We start from the raw sequence: 17,846 nt of genomic DNA, 5'->3' as shown, positions 1-17,846 counted from the left end.
CAAATTGTGCATTATATAGTCAAATATAGCCATTACTCGTTACCATGTGAAGATTACATACATGTCTACGTACTATACCCTAGCCCCTAAGCTTATTAAACCCTTAGGGGAAACAAGAAACGTGTGTCAAACATCATAACACAACACATCTTGTTCGTATGCATTGCAGTTCTCATATTGTGCATTATATAGGCAATTATATGCATTACTCGCGACCATGTGGTGCATTATTCGTAGCGGTTTCCAGCCATTATTAGATTACTATTGTACCCTCATAATGCACAAAATAGGACAAATAATGCAACACGGGATTAATTACCCAATGTTGATCTTGACCGTCCATTTCTCTAATCTAATGGCTGATATTAAGAAGGAAAAAGGAGGAAATATAGGAAAAGGAAATGAATACATCCCTATATATATATATATATATATATATATATATATATATATATATATATAAAAGTGATAACTATATTCCACTAACTTATTTAGTACATTTTTTAAATTTCTTACCATTCGTGTCATAACCAAATATGACTTTTATTTAGGGATGAAGAAAGTATTATTTTAGATAAATCTGAATGACATATATTAGTGAATATATAGTTAATGGATAAATTTAGTCTTCAATTAGTGAAAAAGTTAAAAAGATATAAATATCTAAAATATAATGCAAAAATCTGTCGAATGTGACTATACAATATGTTTAGGAACTATTGACGCTAATAAAAGTTATTGAGATACCAAAAAGATTGAAACTAAATTGTCCAAAACTAATTTTATAATTCACTCTAAATAAAAACTAATTATATAATCCACTAGGCGATAAACATAATGCAAAATATAGAAGAAATAAAATCCCCTATTAATTAAAAAACTCGATAAACTACGTAGATAGACCGGCATCCCGCATCTTACGCGACGTTTGCCGCAGAATATAAAAACAAAATTGTTGTTTATCTCATCACCTTTTGCTAAATAATTAAAAAATTATCCCTTTAATGAGAAAAAGGAAAAACTCATGGTTCCTTCCCCTCTGGTTTTACGCCGAATGGCAGACTCAACCGCCTTTCCCTCCCCATTACTTTCCTCCATCTGCCTTCTCTCTCTAACTTCCCTTTTTCTACTTCATTTTAATCTTTATAAACAACCAAAACCCTTCTAACTTCTCACCACTTTTACTTATTGCTAGCTAGCTCTTGATTGACCAAATTTCACTGCCTTTATTTCAAACTTCTGCATTTGGTCGATTGATCCTACTCCATTCATTAAGTAATGGATGTTGCTAATTAATTAGGTACTACTACTTCTTCGTGGAGTACTACCCTGGGTTTACTTATGCTTAATCTCATATTCTCTCATTCTATCGTTTTCAGATTATAAACCGAGGAAGAAATTAAAAAGATGGCGCCCGACAACAACTGGCTCTCTTTCTCTCTCTCTTCAATGGAAATGCTCAACTCCTCTTCATCTTCTTCTTCTCATCAGCCTAATCATTCCCACCATTACTATTCCTTCGGAGATAACTTCTACACCTCTGGTATGTGTAAATACATAGTATATCCATACGCATTTTCTCACCTTTTTTGGACGTTTTCAGGAATCTTTGAATGCTCTAAAACACCTCGATCTCTCCGTTTTTTTTTTTGAAAACTTGCACCCCTTTTTCTTCATTAGTTCTCACATTTAGTATTTAGTTTTTCGGCTGAGTTATCTCGCTAACAACTCGTTATCACACTCACTGTTTCAGGGTGGCCGAGCCACAAATCCGCCGACGACGACATTCACTACATGCAGCACCAGCAGCAGGCGCCGAAGCTGGAGGATTTCTTTGCCGCCGGCGGCGACTCGACGGAAACTCAAGATTCCTCCCTGACCCACATCTACGACCACCACCACGGCGCCGCCGCCTACTTCGACGGAGCCGAGCAGCAAGATCTGAAGAGCATTATTGGGTTCCAGTCCTTCTCCGCCAACTCGGCCTCCAACGTCGACGACTCGCCCTTCGCCGCCAAGACTCAGTCCCCGGGTGAGTCCGCCACCGAGTTGGCACCCTACTCTCACTCCCCCGCCGCCGCCGCTAATGGGTTGTCTCTCGACGTTAGCATTGACAACAACAGCAACACCGATAAAGCTGTCGTGGCCGCGGATTCCAAAAAAATTGCCGATACATTTGGTCAGAGAACTTCGATTTACAGAGGTGTCACCAGGTGAATTAAATTAAATAAAAATCCAATCTTTTTTTGATTCAGAGGAATTTGTTTCTGTTTACATGCATGGCCCAGATAAAAAGATTTGATTTTTATTTGATTATTGGGTTCAATTGTGTTGTTGCAGACATAGATGGACAGGGAGATATGAAGCGCATCTATGGGATAACAGCTGTAGAAGAGAGGGCCAAGCAAGAAAAGGGCGTCAAGGTACAACCTAATTCATTTTCTCTCTCTCTGGGCTTGTACTTTTCTCGAGGAATATTCAATTAATTCCATCCTACCAAGAAAATTGTGTAGAAAAATTAAATCTTGCAAGTATCTTTCAATCAGGGATTTGTGACGATTGATTGAGAAATAGTGTACAAAATGTACTTGAAAATTTTTCATCTTGTTATCTGAATTCTTGAATTGTTTACCCAAAAGTTAATGAAATTATTCTTGTTTTAGATTTGATTGTAATAAGTGTAACACAAGCATCTGGCTGTGAACATGCCCACATTACCTCAGCTAGTCTGTACACTGGTGGTCTGAATTTCTGAAATGTTTATCAGATTTTTTACTTTAGCTTTTGCCTCTTTTTATATCATGGGACAATGACTTTAGATGAGGTTTGACCAAATGTGAAATTTTGAATGTGAAATTTTGAATGCCCACCTTATTTTCTGGAATTTGCTCACTTTTTTTTAACATAGGCATCACCACATACAAAAGTTTCTTGTTTCAAGTATATCTACTAACATCATCTTCTTAAAAAATGGGTTGTGATGATCGCATGCATTGCTATATTGGGAAATTGGGACAACGGAAATGTGTGCTGTTATTTTTAGTGATGGGAACATGTGAATACTTTTGGGACTAAAATGTTATCTAGTGTAAGCTGTGACAATTGGCAATTTAGCTGCAATTTATATGTGACATAGGTTAAAACAAGAAAAAAAGTTGATGGTTAAAAATGAGAAGTAGAATGCCTGAATTTTAACATAAAGAAGCACTCCTTGCTTTTGTACCGATTATGTTTGTTTGCTCTAACAAAATGTATCGTCTTTTGCATGAACCATGATCGTGACCAAAACGCGAACTTTATGCTACAGTTTATCTTGGTGAGTGACATTTAATTTTGTTTCTACAACTTTGTTTAAAATATGCAATTTCATCTATTGGATGTTAGTAGTATTTATCATGTGATGTGGGGAATGCAGGTGGATACGATAAGGAAGACAAGGCTGCACGTTCTTATGATTTGGCTGCTCTTAAGTACTGGGGTCCTACGGCTACTACTAATTTCCCGGTATAGTTGTAAATCGCCTTTTCTTGAAATCGGATGATTTTGTTATCGTGGATTAAAATCCTAATCCAAGAAATGTGCTTTTAGATGTCGAATTATGCCAAAGAAGTGGAGGAGATGAAGCATATGACTAAACAAGAGTTCATTGCCTCACTAAGAAGGTTTGCTTATACTATTACTTAGGAAAAATTTATCTATTTAGGCATCACATTTTGCCTAAATCATTATTTTCTGTTATTTTTTCAGGAAAAGCAGTGGCTTCTCAAGGGGAGCTTCAATCTACAGAGGTGTAACAAGGTGTGTTTCGTCGAAATCAAGGTTAATTTCTAAGTTTATTCATCTAGAAAATCACGTTGTTAAGCGCGTGTTTCACTTACTTCCACAGGCATCATCAACAAGGCCGATGGCAAGCAAGAATCGGCCGTGTTGCAGGGAACAAGGATCTCTACCTCGGCACATTTGGTACGCTCTGATTCCTTTCCGTGTTCATGATGAGATATATAAAGAAAAATGTCGAAACTGACATGTTCGTGTTGCAGCAACTGAAGAGGAGGCAGCAGAGGCGTACGACATAGCGGCGATCAAATTCCGAGGGATAAACGCTGTCACGAATTTCGAGATGAACCGCTACGACGTCGAGGCGATTGCAAAGTGCCCCCTCCCTATCGGTGGGACCGCGAAGCGGCTGAAGCACTCCCTCGAGGGGGTAGACAAAGCATTGCCTCTGGGCAGCAGCAGCATGCTTCAAACTCCGTGCAACAGCAGCGGTGGCAGCAGCATCAGTTTTGCCGCGATCCAGCCATCCTCGGGCATCCCATGTGGCGTGCCCTTGGACCACTCAACTCCGTACTACCACCACAACCTCTTCCACCACCTCTACCCCAACGATCCGGTGGCCTCCGACACCTCCAGCTCGGTCTCGTCTCTGACTACACCGATGGGCATGATGCAGGCGCCGGGGGAGTACTTCGTCTGGCCTCACCACACCTATTAACATGCTAGCTACACTTAGCCAAAGATACTGGTCTTCTTCTACTAATGTTTAACCCAGTGTCTCTATTCGAGGGGATTCGTTGTCGACTAACCATCGTGTCGCTCGTCGTCCGACCTGATATAAACTCCTAGGATTATTAGTCTTGTGAACAATGAAATGGAAGGTTTTAGTTTCTAGGTAGAAGATGGGAATATGTGGTGTAAGTAGCTTTGGTTTTTTTAGATGTATGTTGAATGATGCAGCTAGCAGTTTTGGTGTGGATTAATTTTCAATCAGTTTTCCACTGCCACAATCTGCTCCTGCAATCACTCAAATTTTGCTGCAGTTTTAGCACATATTTATAAAAATCACACAAAATATATATTCTCTGATTCCTTGATTCTTTGATCTTGATTGTGCCTCATGTTCAATTTGGACATGTCTACCAATCCAAACCTTAAAAAAGGTTAAAAGAAAAGTACATTCAGCTCTCTATACATGCTTGATTTTGAGCAAACACTAGAAAAAAGAGGTGAGAAACACATGAAACTTCAACTCTCCTGATTCTTGAAAGTGTTGTTGCCATGTATATTATACGCTACTCCATAACTAGCTGCATATGGCGATTCAAATCCGTGAGGTAAGCGGGCGAGTCGTAGTCCTCTGTGTCGCAGGCATCTATGTGCAGCGTTCGTCCCCCTATTGACATCAGCTTCATGTCCTCCACATCGTTGTCGCCTTGCAGCATCTGCACGCGCTCGCCCATGGGTTTCTGCTTCATGTCCAGCCCGTTATCGCCTTTCAACAGCTGCACAACCTGCACAAAACACGTGGGCGTGAAGGGCTTTCGCAGCTGTGTATCTCGACTAATTAGAAAGTGTTGGTTTGTTACACGCATCATGTTTGGCCGCAGCGTAGGCTGGTGGTGGATGCACGTCGATGCTGTGAACATTGCACGCTTCATCTCCACAACGTCGTAGTTCCCACCTAACCTAGGGTCGGCCATCTCTTCCAAGCTGTTGTTCTCCAAATGAGGCTTTGCCTGACAGCAGACGCGGGCCTTTTCAGTCTATTATTTTATTTCATCAGCATGAATATTGGTGAAACAAACTGCAGACATACCCACATCACCAGGCTTTGGCTGGAGGAATCAACTGCGCGGCGCCCTGTGATGAGCTCGAGTAATAGAACCCCGAAAGCGAACACGTCTGTCTTCTCATTAACCAGCCTGTGCATGAAGTACTCCGGAGCCATATACCTAATCTCGAGTTAGAAAACATTAGTACGGATGTAAAGGGAGATGCAATGGGTGAAGAAAAAGTGAGGTTTCGTACCCAAAAGTTCCCTCGATTGGAGTGACAACAAGATGAGCCCAGCCCTCAGGAAGCCATTTTGCTAGTCCAAAATCTGATATCTGCAAACACAAAGACAGTTACATTGTATCGAATCGATTTAGTTTTCATCGAAAGAACAGAACAAGAACCTGAGCTTCATAATCCTCGGAGAGCAAGATATTTGAGGCAGTTATGTCTCTATGGATTATTCGCCTCTGGCAGCTCGAATGCAGGTATTGCAAGCCCTTGGCCACCCCGATAGCCACCTTGTATCGCGTCCCCCAATCCAGATGACAATCTTCGGAGCCTGAAAAAGTAAACCACACTTCATCAGACATGATTCAACATCATATATAGTCCAAATCCAAGACCAGCATCAACATAGGCAAGAACATCACTGTGTAGGGAAGTGGCGAGGCTTCCATGGGGCAAGTATTGGAGCACGAGGTACAAGCCCTGATCAGCGCTGAAGCCAATGAGCTTAGCAGCGTTGGGGTGGTCGATGTGGGCAATGATCCCGAGCTCAGCCAAGAAATCACCGTTCTTTCCTTCATCATTCTTCTCCTTCATTATCTTCTTCACTGCCACAACTTGACCGTCGTATAACATTCCTTTGTACACTTCTGCGTGCCCTCCTTTCCCGATCATTTTATCTATCAATGCAGATCGACATAAGCCAAGATCGACCGTTTAAATATATAGGTCAGAAAAAGTAAACATAGGAGAAGAGATACACTCAAAATCTCAACTTGAAATTCTTGATTGCAAGCCAATAAAAAGTACTAGTGGTTGAAATCAAGATAAATTCTTGTTTGGACTTTGCAGTTCCCTCGCATGACAAATAATGATTCAAGAATTTAGAATAGTTTGGTAAAATCTTGAATGTCAACCAACTACTTTTGCTGACTTGGTACATAAACAGCAACAACCATCAACCATTTTCTTGATTTTACCAAAACAACTTGAGACATCCCATATTTTTCAAGATTCCATATAACTAAACACAAACTAAAACAACTAAAAATAACCAAAAAAAGAAAAGAAAAGAGATAACTGAAATAACTAACTCTTACCGGAACTAAAACCATCGGTAGCATGTCTCAACTCCTCGTAGCTGAAATTCCTCCACGACGGTTTAGGCATGACGAAATCCCCGGCGTCCTCAGAGCTGCTCCTCCTTCTCCTCCTCAGCACCTTCTTCGACATCCCGTTGCCCCCTCCTAGCAACGAGATGGTCGAAATCTTCCACACGGACGAAGTCTTCTTCACCTGCCAGAACATCTTCTTCCACTGCAGACTGCTGAGCTCCCCCGATTTCTCATCGAGGCCCGACCCCAGCATGTCGAGAACTCCCCTCGGAGACGTCTCCTCATCGGTTTCTCCCAGCTTCGCCCCAGATGCAGGGGACTCTGTTTCTGACCTCTGCTTTTCAAGGCTCTTCTTCTTCTTCCTCTGCTTTCTTGGAATGTTTTTGCACTCTGCAGCCATACAATATTCTTACATGAGTTTGTTTTCTTTAAGGTTGTAATGAATAGTAAGAGATTACCTTCGATCTTCATGGAGATTTGAACACAGAGCTTTTACTTCCCTCTCTCGCTCGGCAAGAACAGAGGAGGGAGAGAGAAAGCTGGTGTTACTTGTGAAGTGGTTGATGATCGTTGGAGAGGGGAAAAGTGGGCTCTGTGGTGAAGAGAGTATAGATTAATGGGTATATTTAAGGACCACGAATTAGTTAAAATAATAATTATTTTGTTAATGAATTTGTAATGAGGAACGTGGTCTAATGTAGTGTAATTAGGATGTGAATTTGCCTTATAGTAGTTCGTGACTGCAGGCGCAACTGCCGCTTCTGCGCTCACAATTAATGAGCTATCACAATTTTGAATAGTGGTTTTTGGTAGGGTGTATTGACAATCAAATAATTTCGTTTCGTAAATGTTAATAAATGCGCTGTTTATTATGTTTGGTGTATTATACCGATCAATTGCCCATATTTATTTGCTTCAAATATCTCAACTTTTTATCTTGTAATTTACATGTTCTTATATTAAATTATCTAGGGGTGGGTCGATACGAGATATCGTATCGAAAACGTTGTATCGTATATCGTATCGAAAATATCGATATGAAAGAATTTCATATCGTTATCGTATCGAATGTTCGATATATCGAACTTTCGATATGGATAATATCAATATCGTTATCGTATCGATATTTCGATATATCGATATATCGAATTTCGGTACGATATATCGAAATATCGATATCGTATCGAATACCTGTATATCGAAAATTATAATTTCAAATATGTTTCGATATATACGATATATTCGAATATTCGATATAAAACGATATATAAAAAATATCGATATATATCGTATATTCGATATATATCGTATATTCGATATAAAACGATATATCGAAAATATCGATATATATCGTATATTCGATATAAAACGATATATCGCGATATAAGGAAATTCATATCGTTATCGTATCGAAAACTTACGATACGGTATCTTTTCGTATCGAAAATTACGATATATCGAAAATCCGATAATTTTTCGATATTACTGATACGAGCGATATATCATTTTTTCGATATTTTTCCCCCTAAAATTATCCAATAACTTGAATCACCTTGATACATGATATAAAGTTCGGTTCTCTAACTAGTTTTTGAAAATGTTAATTAACAATTGAGAAATGAGAAACAAATCATGGCATCAAGTTTTAAAAATCACAAATGTTTACAATAATAATTTATTGTACCAATAAAAACTCATAATCAAATAAGTTTCGAAACTAAAAATTGCACTCAAATGCACGCCAATTATAACACTTCCGATCTCTACCAAAAAGAGATGGACCACACTTACATATCTATAAAAATAATACTCCATCCGTCCATAGATGGAGAGCATATGCCCCTCCTCAAATTTATACATATACATAGCTATGATTTTTGTTAATTTACACCCTTGATTCACTAAATGCCCCTTCTTAATTCTTCTAAACTTTCCCTTTACATATTTTTGCCCCGCTTGAGATTATTTTCTAGCTCCGTCCCACAAGAATATGCATTGTTTCCTTTTTAGTCCTTCCCACAAGAATATGCACTTTTTAATTTTGAAGAGTCATTTCTCTCTAATAAGGTGTGACTCATTCTCCACTAATAATACTTAAATTATTTTTCCTCTTTATCTCTCTCTTACTTTACCAATTTTATATTAAAATTCGTGTCGACTCCAAAGTGCTTATTCTCTGGAGACGGAGGGAGCATACAATACATATATTGAAAGATACTAAAAAAAATATTTCGAATCAAAACCATCAACAACAAATATATTAACATGATAATAAAAGTGGATAAAGTAAAGGACAATTATAGATTATGGGTGAGTTTAGGGCAACAAAATATCAAAGTAAAAAAATAATTCACAATCACAAAACAGTTGAGAAAGCGAACTGAGAGTGCAAAACACACATTAAAAAAAACTTACTTTATGCTACAATAATAGTATTGGTGAAGAGTAGAAAGATATCTAAAAGTAGGTAAATTTTATGCAGAAAGTTCAACGAAAAATGTAATACTCAAAGAAATAGGAATGTGTGGAAAAATAATTATGAGATTCTTCCAAAATCTTTCATTTTGTCCAAAATCACAATCTATATAGTACATTAAAACCTATAAAAAGATGATTAATTGAGATGGGTTGTCTTAACGGTATCAAAATAATTATGAGATTCTTCGTTTTCTGCAATATCAAAATTTATATATATTAGAGCATCCGCAGCGGTGGCGGTTGGCGCCACCGCCGTCCGTGCCAGCGGCAAGGCGAAGGACCGCCACCGCTGCAACCGCGCCGCTGGCACGGCGCTGCTCGATGTATCGAGCACGTCCGTGCCAGCGGACGCACACGTGGCGGTCTCCCATTCGCCAACGGCATAGCCGTTGGTTTCAAACATTTTTTTATTTTATTTTTTTAAAAAATCGGATTTTTATTAAAAAAATCGATAAAAAATAAAAAAAAAAAAATTTCACTTCCCCAAAAAATTATATCCGTTTATAACCGTTTTTCCCCACTTTTTAATTTTTTTTTATTTTTTTTACCCCAAAAATACACACTTTCATCTATAAATACCCCCAATTTCACTCCAAAAAATTCACACTTTCACTACACAATTCTCATCATCAATCTCTCATATCCATTTTCATCTTCCTCTCACACCCTACAACACCACTATGTCCGGTAACGACGACAACCCAAGCGGCTCTCACGGTTGGAACCCCGAATGGTTCGGTTCGCAACCGTTTCATAGTCCGGAAACGGAATATTCGGCCCCTCCTCTCACCCAAGATTCGGGCGTTTCGAGTGGCTACCGGCCATACCCAATCGACGATCAAGGTGCCTCCGATGGGCGCTACGGGTGGACAACCGGAGCCTAGGCCTCGCGCCCCTTCCCAAATGCCGAATCCTCCATCTCGCGCCGGTGTCCGCACACCGTACTTACCGGCGGAGATGGAAAGATTGTTCAAGGCGTACTTGGAAATCTCCGAAGATGCGGTGGTTGGAACGAACCAATCCGGCGATCACTTTTGGTGGCGCGTCTCTAGCCGGTACAATGCACACCGGCCGCCGGGAACGATCGAGCGCAACGAGAGTATGGTGCGCAACTGCATCGGCCGAGCCAACGAAGAAATTGGCAAGTTCAACGGCTATTTCATCCAGGAGTCCCGGAATGCCGGGAGCGGCCGAAGCGAGGTCGACATCATCACCGCCTCGCTGAGCACCTACCAATCCATGAACGGTAAGTCGTTCAAATATCTTAACGTTTGGCAGGAGACGCGGACGCACCCGAAGTATAAGGGAGGCATAACATCCTCCTCTAGCGGCTCCTCCAAACGCTCACGGTCGGCATCCCTATCCGACGCCGGCGAAGAAGTGGCTAGCCAACTCGCCGAAGCTAACTTGGGTAGCCCCGATGCCCAACCAAGCGGTTCCCGACGCCGACCGCAAGGTAGGAAGAAGGCGGCGGCCGAACGACGTCGCGCCGCGACTCCATCTGCCCCTGCTCCCGAACCCGCACCCTATGTTCCACCTCCACCCCCGAACAACTCGTTGTGGGCCCTTTTGGCCCAACTCAATATGGCCGATAAGTCAACTATGACCCCCACGCAACTTCAAACGCACGAGTCCATGATATTGGGTCTCCAAAAACAATTGGGGTTGGTGCCGCCGGATGCGTAGTCTTCCTCGGGTTATATTAGCCAATAATTATGTAATTTTTAATTTTTAGGAGTTTAATTATGTAATTTTTAATTTTTAGTATTTTAATTATGTAATTTTTAATTTTTAGGATTTTAATTATGTCTTTTTATTTTATTTGTAATTTGTTATTTTTATTGTGGTTTTTTTAATGAATTTTAGTATTATGAAAATGTTTTTGTGTAATTGAATTTTATATTAATTGTGCTCGTCCTTGCGGAAGAGCACAGTTGTGGGTGTTGTGCTCTTGCCAGAGAGCAGGCATGAATAGTACCGCCCGGGCCCACAACCGTGCCACTGGCAAGAGCACGGTTGTGGATGCTCTTAAGTGCAAGAAATAGTGTACGGTGGGTTGTGTGAATTGTAGCGGTATAAAGTTAATAGGTTTTTGTGGGGGTGTGTAATTAAATACTAACTAATTTACAGGAATAATTAATAACTAATTTTAATTTTGTATGTTAAAAAATATCAATACAAAGACATAAATTTATCAATCTTCTTGTGTTGATAAATTTATATCTTTGTATTGATATTTAAATTTACATGTTGTATTGATATAATTATGTCTTTGAGTTGATAATTTTAATATAAAGAATTGAAAGTTATTACTGTAAATTAGTATTACCCTAATGCGACCCTGATGTGGGTGGCTAAATATAAGTGAGTAAGTGACCATGAATGTCATGAATATTATCTATTGTTATTACTTCCAAAATTCACATTTATATATGTATACATTTATATGAACCTTTGTGAATATGTACTTAAAAAAAATAATGTGGATGCATCTCGGGTATTTGCTACTCTTTTAAGCAATGTTTTAAAAACCGGACCGGCAAGCGAATCGACGGCGTTACTGGTTCACGGTTCAACCGGTCGAACCACCGGTCTAACCGTTTTACTGTTGCAAATATATATAAAAATATATTAAATTTAGTAAATGATTTACAATTAATAATATATCACAGAACATTAAACCTTATAGATAATTAGTGATGTATAAATATAAATAATATTAAAATTTAGTAAATATATTCAGATATATATATATTTAATATTAGTTAGTCTAGATAAAAAATTTAATATTTCTTGTATTAAAATAGACAATGTTTATATTAATTTAAGAAAATTTATTTTGTAAAATAATATATAATTAAATACGAATTAAGTACTTATTAATTAGTTTAGATAAGATTATTCATTAATGTCAATAGCCAGGGTATATAAATTAAGTATGTAATATAAAAAATTTATTTATAGTAAATAATGAATCTTATATATGGTACTAATAATAATATAGGTGGTAAGTAGAGCATCATTAAAATATAAAGGATGATAATTATATATATTATAATTAACAATTATATTAAAGAATAATAAAATTAAAATGAATTATTAGTTTTTGTAGATAAATTAATGGTTAATGTATAAAAATATTTAATGCTCAAATTGTTCAATGAGCCCATGTGGTGGAGTGGTAGAGGTCTTCTTAACTAGAAGAGAGGTCATGAGTTCAACCTTTATCAACAACAAATTTTAAAAAAAAATTGAAAAAAATAGAAAACTGGTTTCCGCCTCACGGTCCAACCGGTCCGACCGGCCGGTTCCACTGGTTCACGGCAGTTTAATGCAGTGGTGGTTTAAAGGGGTGAACCGGACTGGACTACCTACCGATTCGCGGTCCGACCGGTCGAACCGGCCGGTCCGATCCGGTTTTTAAAACATTGCTTTTAAGTAACATAGAGGACTATAAATGTAACATAAGTGATACTCTATATATAATAAGACTCTTTTCAATTTATTTATACGCCTTTTCTTATGAGTAGGGAAAACAACTGGCTTAATTAATTAATGATTCCAAAGTCAAATGATCACATGTTAAATCTTCAGATTTGAACAAACTTTCATTTCTAAGAAAAGTAAAGGCTGCTTAATTGTGATTGCAACAAGTCCAAATATTTCATTTTGATCAAAACCATCTAATAATTTTTCCCCAATAATTATAAGATGCCATTTACAAATAACTAACATAATGTAATGTACATATTATTAATTTATTTTTATTTTGAGTCGCCTCAATTATAGAAGATTGAATTTGATGTAACAAGTCAACCATCTGCAATAAAAATATAATAAAAATAAAATAATTAAAAATCTTTATATATCCAAAATCAGAGTTGTGATCAATGTTGAACCTTTCTTAAGGACCGAACTAGAGACCAAATTAGGGCCATCCATTTTCTTAATCTTGTGGTTAGGATTAATTTACAATTAATTTAATATTTTATTCAATAAATATTTTTTTAAAAATTATTTTTTTAATTTTTTTAAAATTTTTTAAATCTTTTTTAAAAAAAATAATTAATTTTATTCAATAAAAACCTGCTGGAGTAAATAATGAACTATATTCACTAAATAATGAACTAAATGAATGTAAGTTATGAAGTAATTTTTCACATTCATTACATACCGAATTTACTTCAACTGAAATATAATTATGTCATAACACATTATGAAGTACTCCCTCCGTCCCGCTGTAGTAGATGCGTTTCATTTTTAGCACCCGTTTTGGAAAAATGATAATAAATAATTAAAATAGAGAAAATGTAAAATAAGAGAAAGATTAATATAGAGAAGACTCTTAACTATATTATTCTCTTTTTTACTTACTTTCTCTGCACTTTGACTATTTATTACTCCCTCCGTCCCGGACTACTCGCACATTTTCTTTTCGGCACGAAGATTAAGGAATGAGTGTATAGCAAAGTCAACAATTGCGACTGTAGGTGATAATTTTTACTAAAAATGGAAAGAGTGCAAATAACTTGGGACGCCCAGAAAGGAAATAAGTGCAAGTAGTCCGGGACGGAGGGAGTATAATTTTTCCAAAATGAAACGCATCTACTACAGAGGGACAGAGGGAGTAATAAACTAATGGAATGAAGTAATAGCATGACTGAATGAAGTAATAAACTAATGGAATGAAGTAATAGCATGACTGAATGAAGTAATAAACTAATGGAATGAAGTAATAGCATGACTGAATGAAGTAATAAGTTCATTACTACTGCTTGACGTTTAACACAGTTAACATTGTATTTCAATAAAATGTCATATTTACTTCATTACTTACATTCATTTGGTTCATTATTTACTGAATATAGTTCATTACTACCGCTTAACGTTTAACACAAAAATTTGTTGTATCATTAATGTATTTCAATAACATGTCAAAATTACTTCATAACATACGTTCATTTAGTTCATTATTTAGTGAATATAGTTCATTATTTATTCCGGCAAGTTTTTATTGAATAAAAAAATTTAAATTTTTTTAAAAAAATAATAATAAAAAATAAAAAATAAATAAAAAGTTTTTATTGAATAGAATATTAAATTAATTATAAATTAATCCTAACTACAAGATTAAGAAAATGGAGGGCCCTAATTTGGTCTCTAGTTTAATCTTTAAGATTAGATTTATGAATAATGGTACTATCTAAAATCAACTTCAAACAAAATATAAGTAATTTTTAATTCTTAATTCAAATCTTGTAGGTCTAAAGTTGGAGGAATAACAACGTGAAGTATATTGCAATTTGTATTCACGGTGTATGGGTTATTAGAGCATCCACTATGGGACCGTAGCGCCTATAGCCCCGGCGGGGGCGGTCCCGGGGCGATTTATAGTGAAGGAGATGTCCGCCCCCGGGGCGGACGAGGAAATGGGGGCGGTAGGCGGCAGACGACGGATAGGCAAAACGAGGGCGAGGGCGAGGACGCGCTGGGCGTCCTTTCGCTGCGCCTATAGGCGCGCTAGGCGCGCCGACGGTCCTCGGTCAAATTTTTAATTTTTTTTTAATTACCTCTATAAATACCACTCTCCACCACCTATTTTTTCACCATTTTCACACAATCCCTCCATTCACTATCTAATTATACTCGATTGAAACTAAAAACATTTTGAAATGATAATTGATTATAAAATTTGGGGGCTATTGGAAGTGTCCACCATCGTGGCGAAAATAAAAAACTGGGGCTATGAACAAAAAAACTGAGGTTGTGGACAAAAACGGGGGCGGGGCTATTGGGGGGTCCGCCTTATAATGGACACCCTTGGAGTCCTAAATTCAACATCATTTTTCTCAACGAGACTATACATAAATATACACTATGGCCCACAATCTTTTCTTTAATGTTAACATGAATAAATCAATTGTTTCAACTAAAAAAATAACAATAAACATAGTTAACACATATATCTTATTCTATAGTATGTAAAATAATAAGGGTTTTTGGCTTTAAAAACTAAAAACTTTCACCAAATTCCGGTTTTTCCCACGAACTATGAGATTGGTTTTTAAAACCACGAACTTTCACATCGTATGCCATTTCCCCCCGACGGGTCAACGGCTAAACCCGGTTTGTCTATGTGTCAATTTAATCCTACTTTGATCCTATTTGGCAAAATACTAACTTAAACAAATAAATATTACAGAAGATAATTTAATTCAATTAAGTAAATAAATTAAACAAAAAAGACTTAAACAAAAAAGTTTTCATAATCGTAAAGTTAGGGCTTTTGTTTCACTCATTCTTCTTCTTTATCTCTCGCATATTTGGGGATTTCCAGTCCGCCAAAACTTTGATTCTTCGATTCGCGAGGAAGGTGTGCGCACAGGTAGTGGATTTCCGCGCTAAACGTGGATTATCGAAGAAGGTGGAAGTTGGTCGGGTTCTTTTACTGGTGTGGTCCCGATTGTCGGCAATGTCTCACAGGAGCGGTCCTTTTCGTCAATGACCCCACTTTCGTTTAAAGAATTAGAATTATTCAGTGTTTGTCGGATGTCTCAGGCCCCATTTCGTTTAAAGAATTGAAATTATTCTATGTTTGTCGGGTTCTTTTACTGGTGTAGGGTTTTATACAGTGTTTCCTTTTTAAAACAAGACAAAAAAATCGTTTCTTTAGGGTTTTTTTGTGCATTGGGATTGCCTGGGTTTTTTGTGCATTTAAGTCGTATAGAGTTTTAGCTTGTACGCTGTGAAAAATATATTTCAGATTTTGCATTTAATGTGGTGATTTTACCTCTTTGAAGGGATGATTTCACTATACAATTCCATCATGGTGGGAAAATGGTGAATGATGGAGGGATGCAGATATATATTGGTGGTGATGAAACATTTAAATCCCACTTTGATGCAGATAGATTTGGTTATTTTGACTTGATTGATGAGATTAAGCAGTTGGGTTATGCTGAATGGAGTAGGGTTGCATTTACTGTCCCAAAAAGTATTAAAAAGATAGACATAAAGGATGACAATGATGTTATGTTGATGTTGTCATACCTTGATTTAGGAATATGTGTACTCGATGTGTATGTTGTTGGTGGAGAGCTTGGTGAAGCACATGTTGCAGACAGTGTAGGAGGAGAGCATGCTGATGATGGAGTGAATGAAACACATTTTGAAGAAGTTGAGGGCAGTGTAGGAGGAGAGCATGCTGATGATGGAGTGGGTGAAACTGAGGTAGAATATGATGGGGGGATGAGGATGATTCTGAAGATGGTGATGGGTTAGGTAAGGATGAGCCTGAGGGAGAGGAGGATGGGCCTAGCTTGGAGAAGGGAGGGGAAGGTGAGGATGAACAATATGAAGACTGGGATGAGTTTGATGATGGGAGTTACATTCCATCAACTGACAGAGACAATGACACTGATTACTCCAGCTTAGATGGATTTATCTCAGAAGATGATGAGCATATCGAGGCCAGAGACAAATTTAAGAAATCAAATTTGAGGGTCATAACTTATGATCTGTTTAATGGTATTGTGCTTAATGTTGGAGTCAACAAAACTACAGAGGGTTGTGGTGATTCAGATTATGTGGAATCTGATGGTGATTTTGTCTCTGATTCCACTGATAAGGAAGATGATCGTTCAAGGATTAAAGAAAGACATCGCAGGCGTGTGTATGATCCTAGGTGTTATGTTTACTTTGAAACTATTTTTCTCATAAGGGAAAACCAGGCCGCCCTCGTAAGTCTGCACCGCAAGTCGGCTCACATCCAGGTCCAGCAGCACGCCCAGCAGCACCAGCAGGTCGCCCAACAGCAACACGCCCAGCAGCAGCACGCCCAGGTCCAGCAGCACGCCCAGCACCTGCAGCACGCCCGAAGCCAGCACAAGCAGCAGGTCACCCAAAACGAGGAAGGCCAAAAGCAAGCGCACACTCAAGTGAAGCACAATCTGGCTTATCAACACAAGAAAGCAAGATTTAAGTAGTTGATCGGTTTACCTGACCTTTTTTGCCATCAAACTATATTTGTCATGATGGTTTTTTGCTATAACTCAGTATTGGATGTGTTTTGGCAACACTTTATTAGCATATTGTCCAACACTTTATCTGTCACTTTGTTTTGCTATAACGAACTTGTGTTGATGAGGAGGAAACTAGTGTCTTTGATTAGTACTCTTTGATATTACTCGTGTGTCTTTGAGGCATCAAAAGGCATCAAATTTAGCATCCAAAAGGCATCAAAAGTGTTCAAATTTAACATCCAAATTACTACAACAGCTACACATTACAACAAAATGTTACTACATAATGAAGAAAATTACGACACACAAAAGGAAGATCAACAGCTTCAACTTTAGCGTGGTGCTTCCTAAATCTTCAACCATCGATTTCAGCATTTCACACTCTTCAATCTTAGCATTACACTCTTCGAGCTTGTCATTGAACTCTGCAATCTTCGCATTTAGTTCCTCT

At 37.8% G+C, this 17,846-nt stretch overlaps 2 protein-coding genes across 2 annotated transcripts; one reads left to right on the top strand and one right to left on the bottom strand.

Moving 5' to 3' along the window:
• The first annotated feature begins 1,073 nt into the window (after positions 1 to 1,073).
• On the top strand, positions 1,074 to 4,874 carry LOC121775803 (AP2-like ethylene-responsive transcription factor AIL6). Its single transcript, XM_042172868.1, has 10 exons — positions 1,074 to 1,300; positions 1,380 to 1,543; positions 1,754 to 2,213; positions 2,341 to 2,423; positions 3,308 to 3,316; positions 3,416 to 3,504; positions 3,589 to 3,662; positions 3,748 to 3,798; positions 3,887 to 3,963; positions 4,041 to 4,874. The coding sequence occupies exons 2-10, from the start codon at positions 1,408 to 1,410 to the stop codon at positions 4,493 to 4,495; spliced, it is 1,434 nt and encodes a 477-aa protein (XP_042028802.1). The 5' UTR covers positions 1,074 to 1,300; positions 1,380 to 1,407; the 3' UTR covers positions 4,496 to 4,874.
• LOC121775804 (receptor-like cytosolic serine/threonine-protein kinase RBK1) lies at positions 4,843 to 7,506 on the bottom strand. The gene is made up of 8 exons (XM_042172869.1): positions 7,355 to 7,506; positions 6,882 to 7,286; positions 6,207 to 6,461; positions 5,958 to 6,115; positions 5,809 to 5,888; positions 5,597 to 5,732; positions 5,367 to 5,516; positions 4,843 to 5,291 (listed from the first exon to the last, which is right to left on the bottom strand). Exons 1-8 carry the CDS (start codon positions 7,365 to 7,367, stop codon positions 5,073 to 5,075), a joined length of 1,416 nt encoding a protein of 471 aa, XP_042028803.1. The 5' UTR covers positions 7,368 to 7,506; the 3' UTR covers positions 4,843 to 5,072.
• Between the last annotated feature and the right edge of the window lie 10,340 nt (positions 7,507 to 17,846).

This window comes from Salvia splendens, chromosome 18, assembly GCF_004379255.2.
Source record: "Salvia splendens isolate huo1 chromosome 18, SspV2, whole genome shotgun sequence".
Lineage (NCBI taxonomy): Eukaryota > Viridiplantae > Streptophyta > Magnoliopsida > Lamiales > Lamiaceae > Salvia > Salvia splendens.
This window is presented reverse-complemented; position numbering and strand designations above follow the sequence as displayed.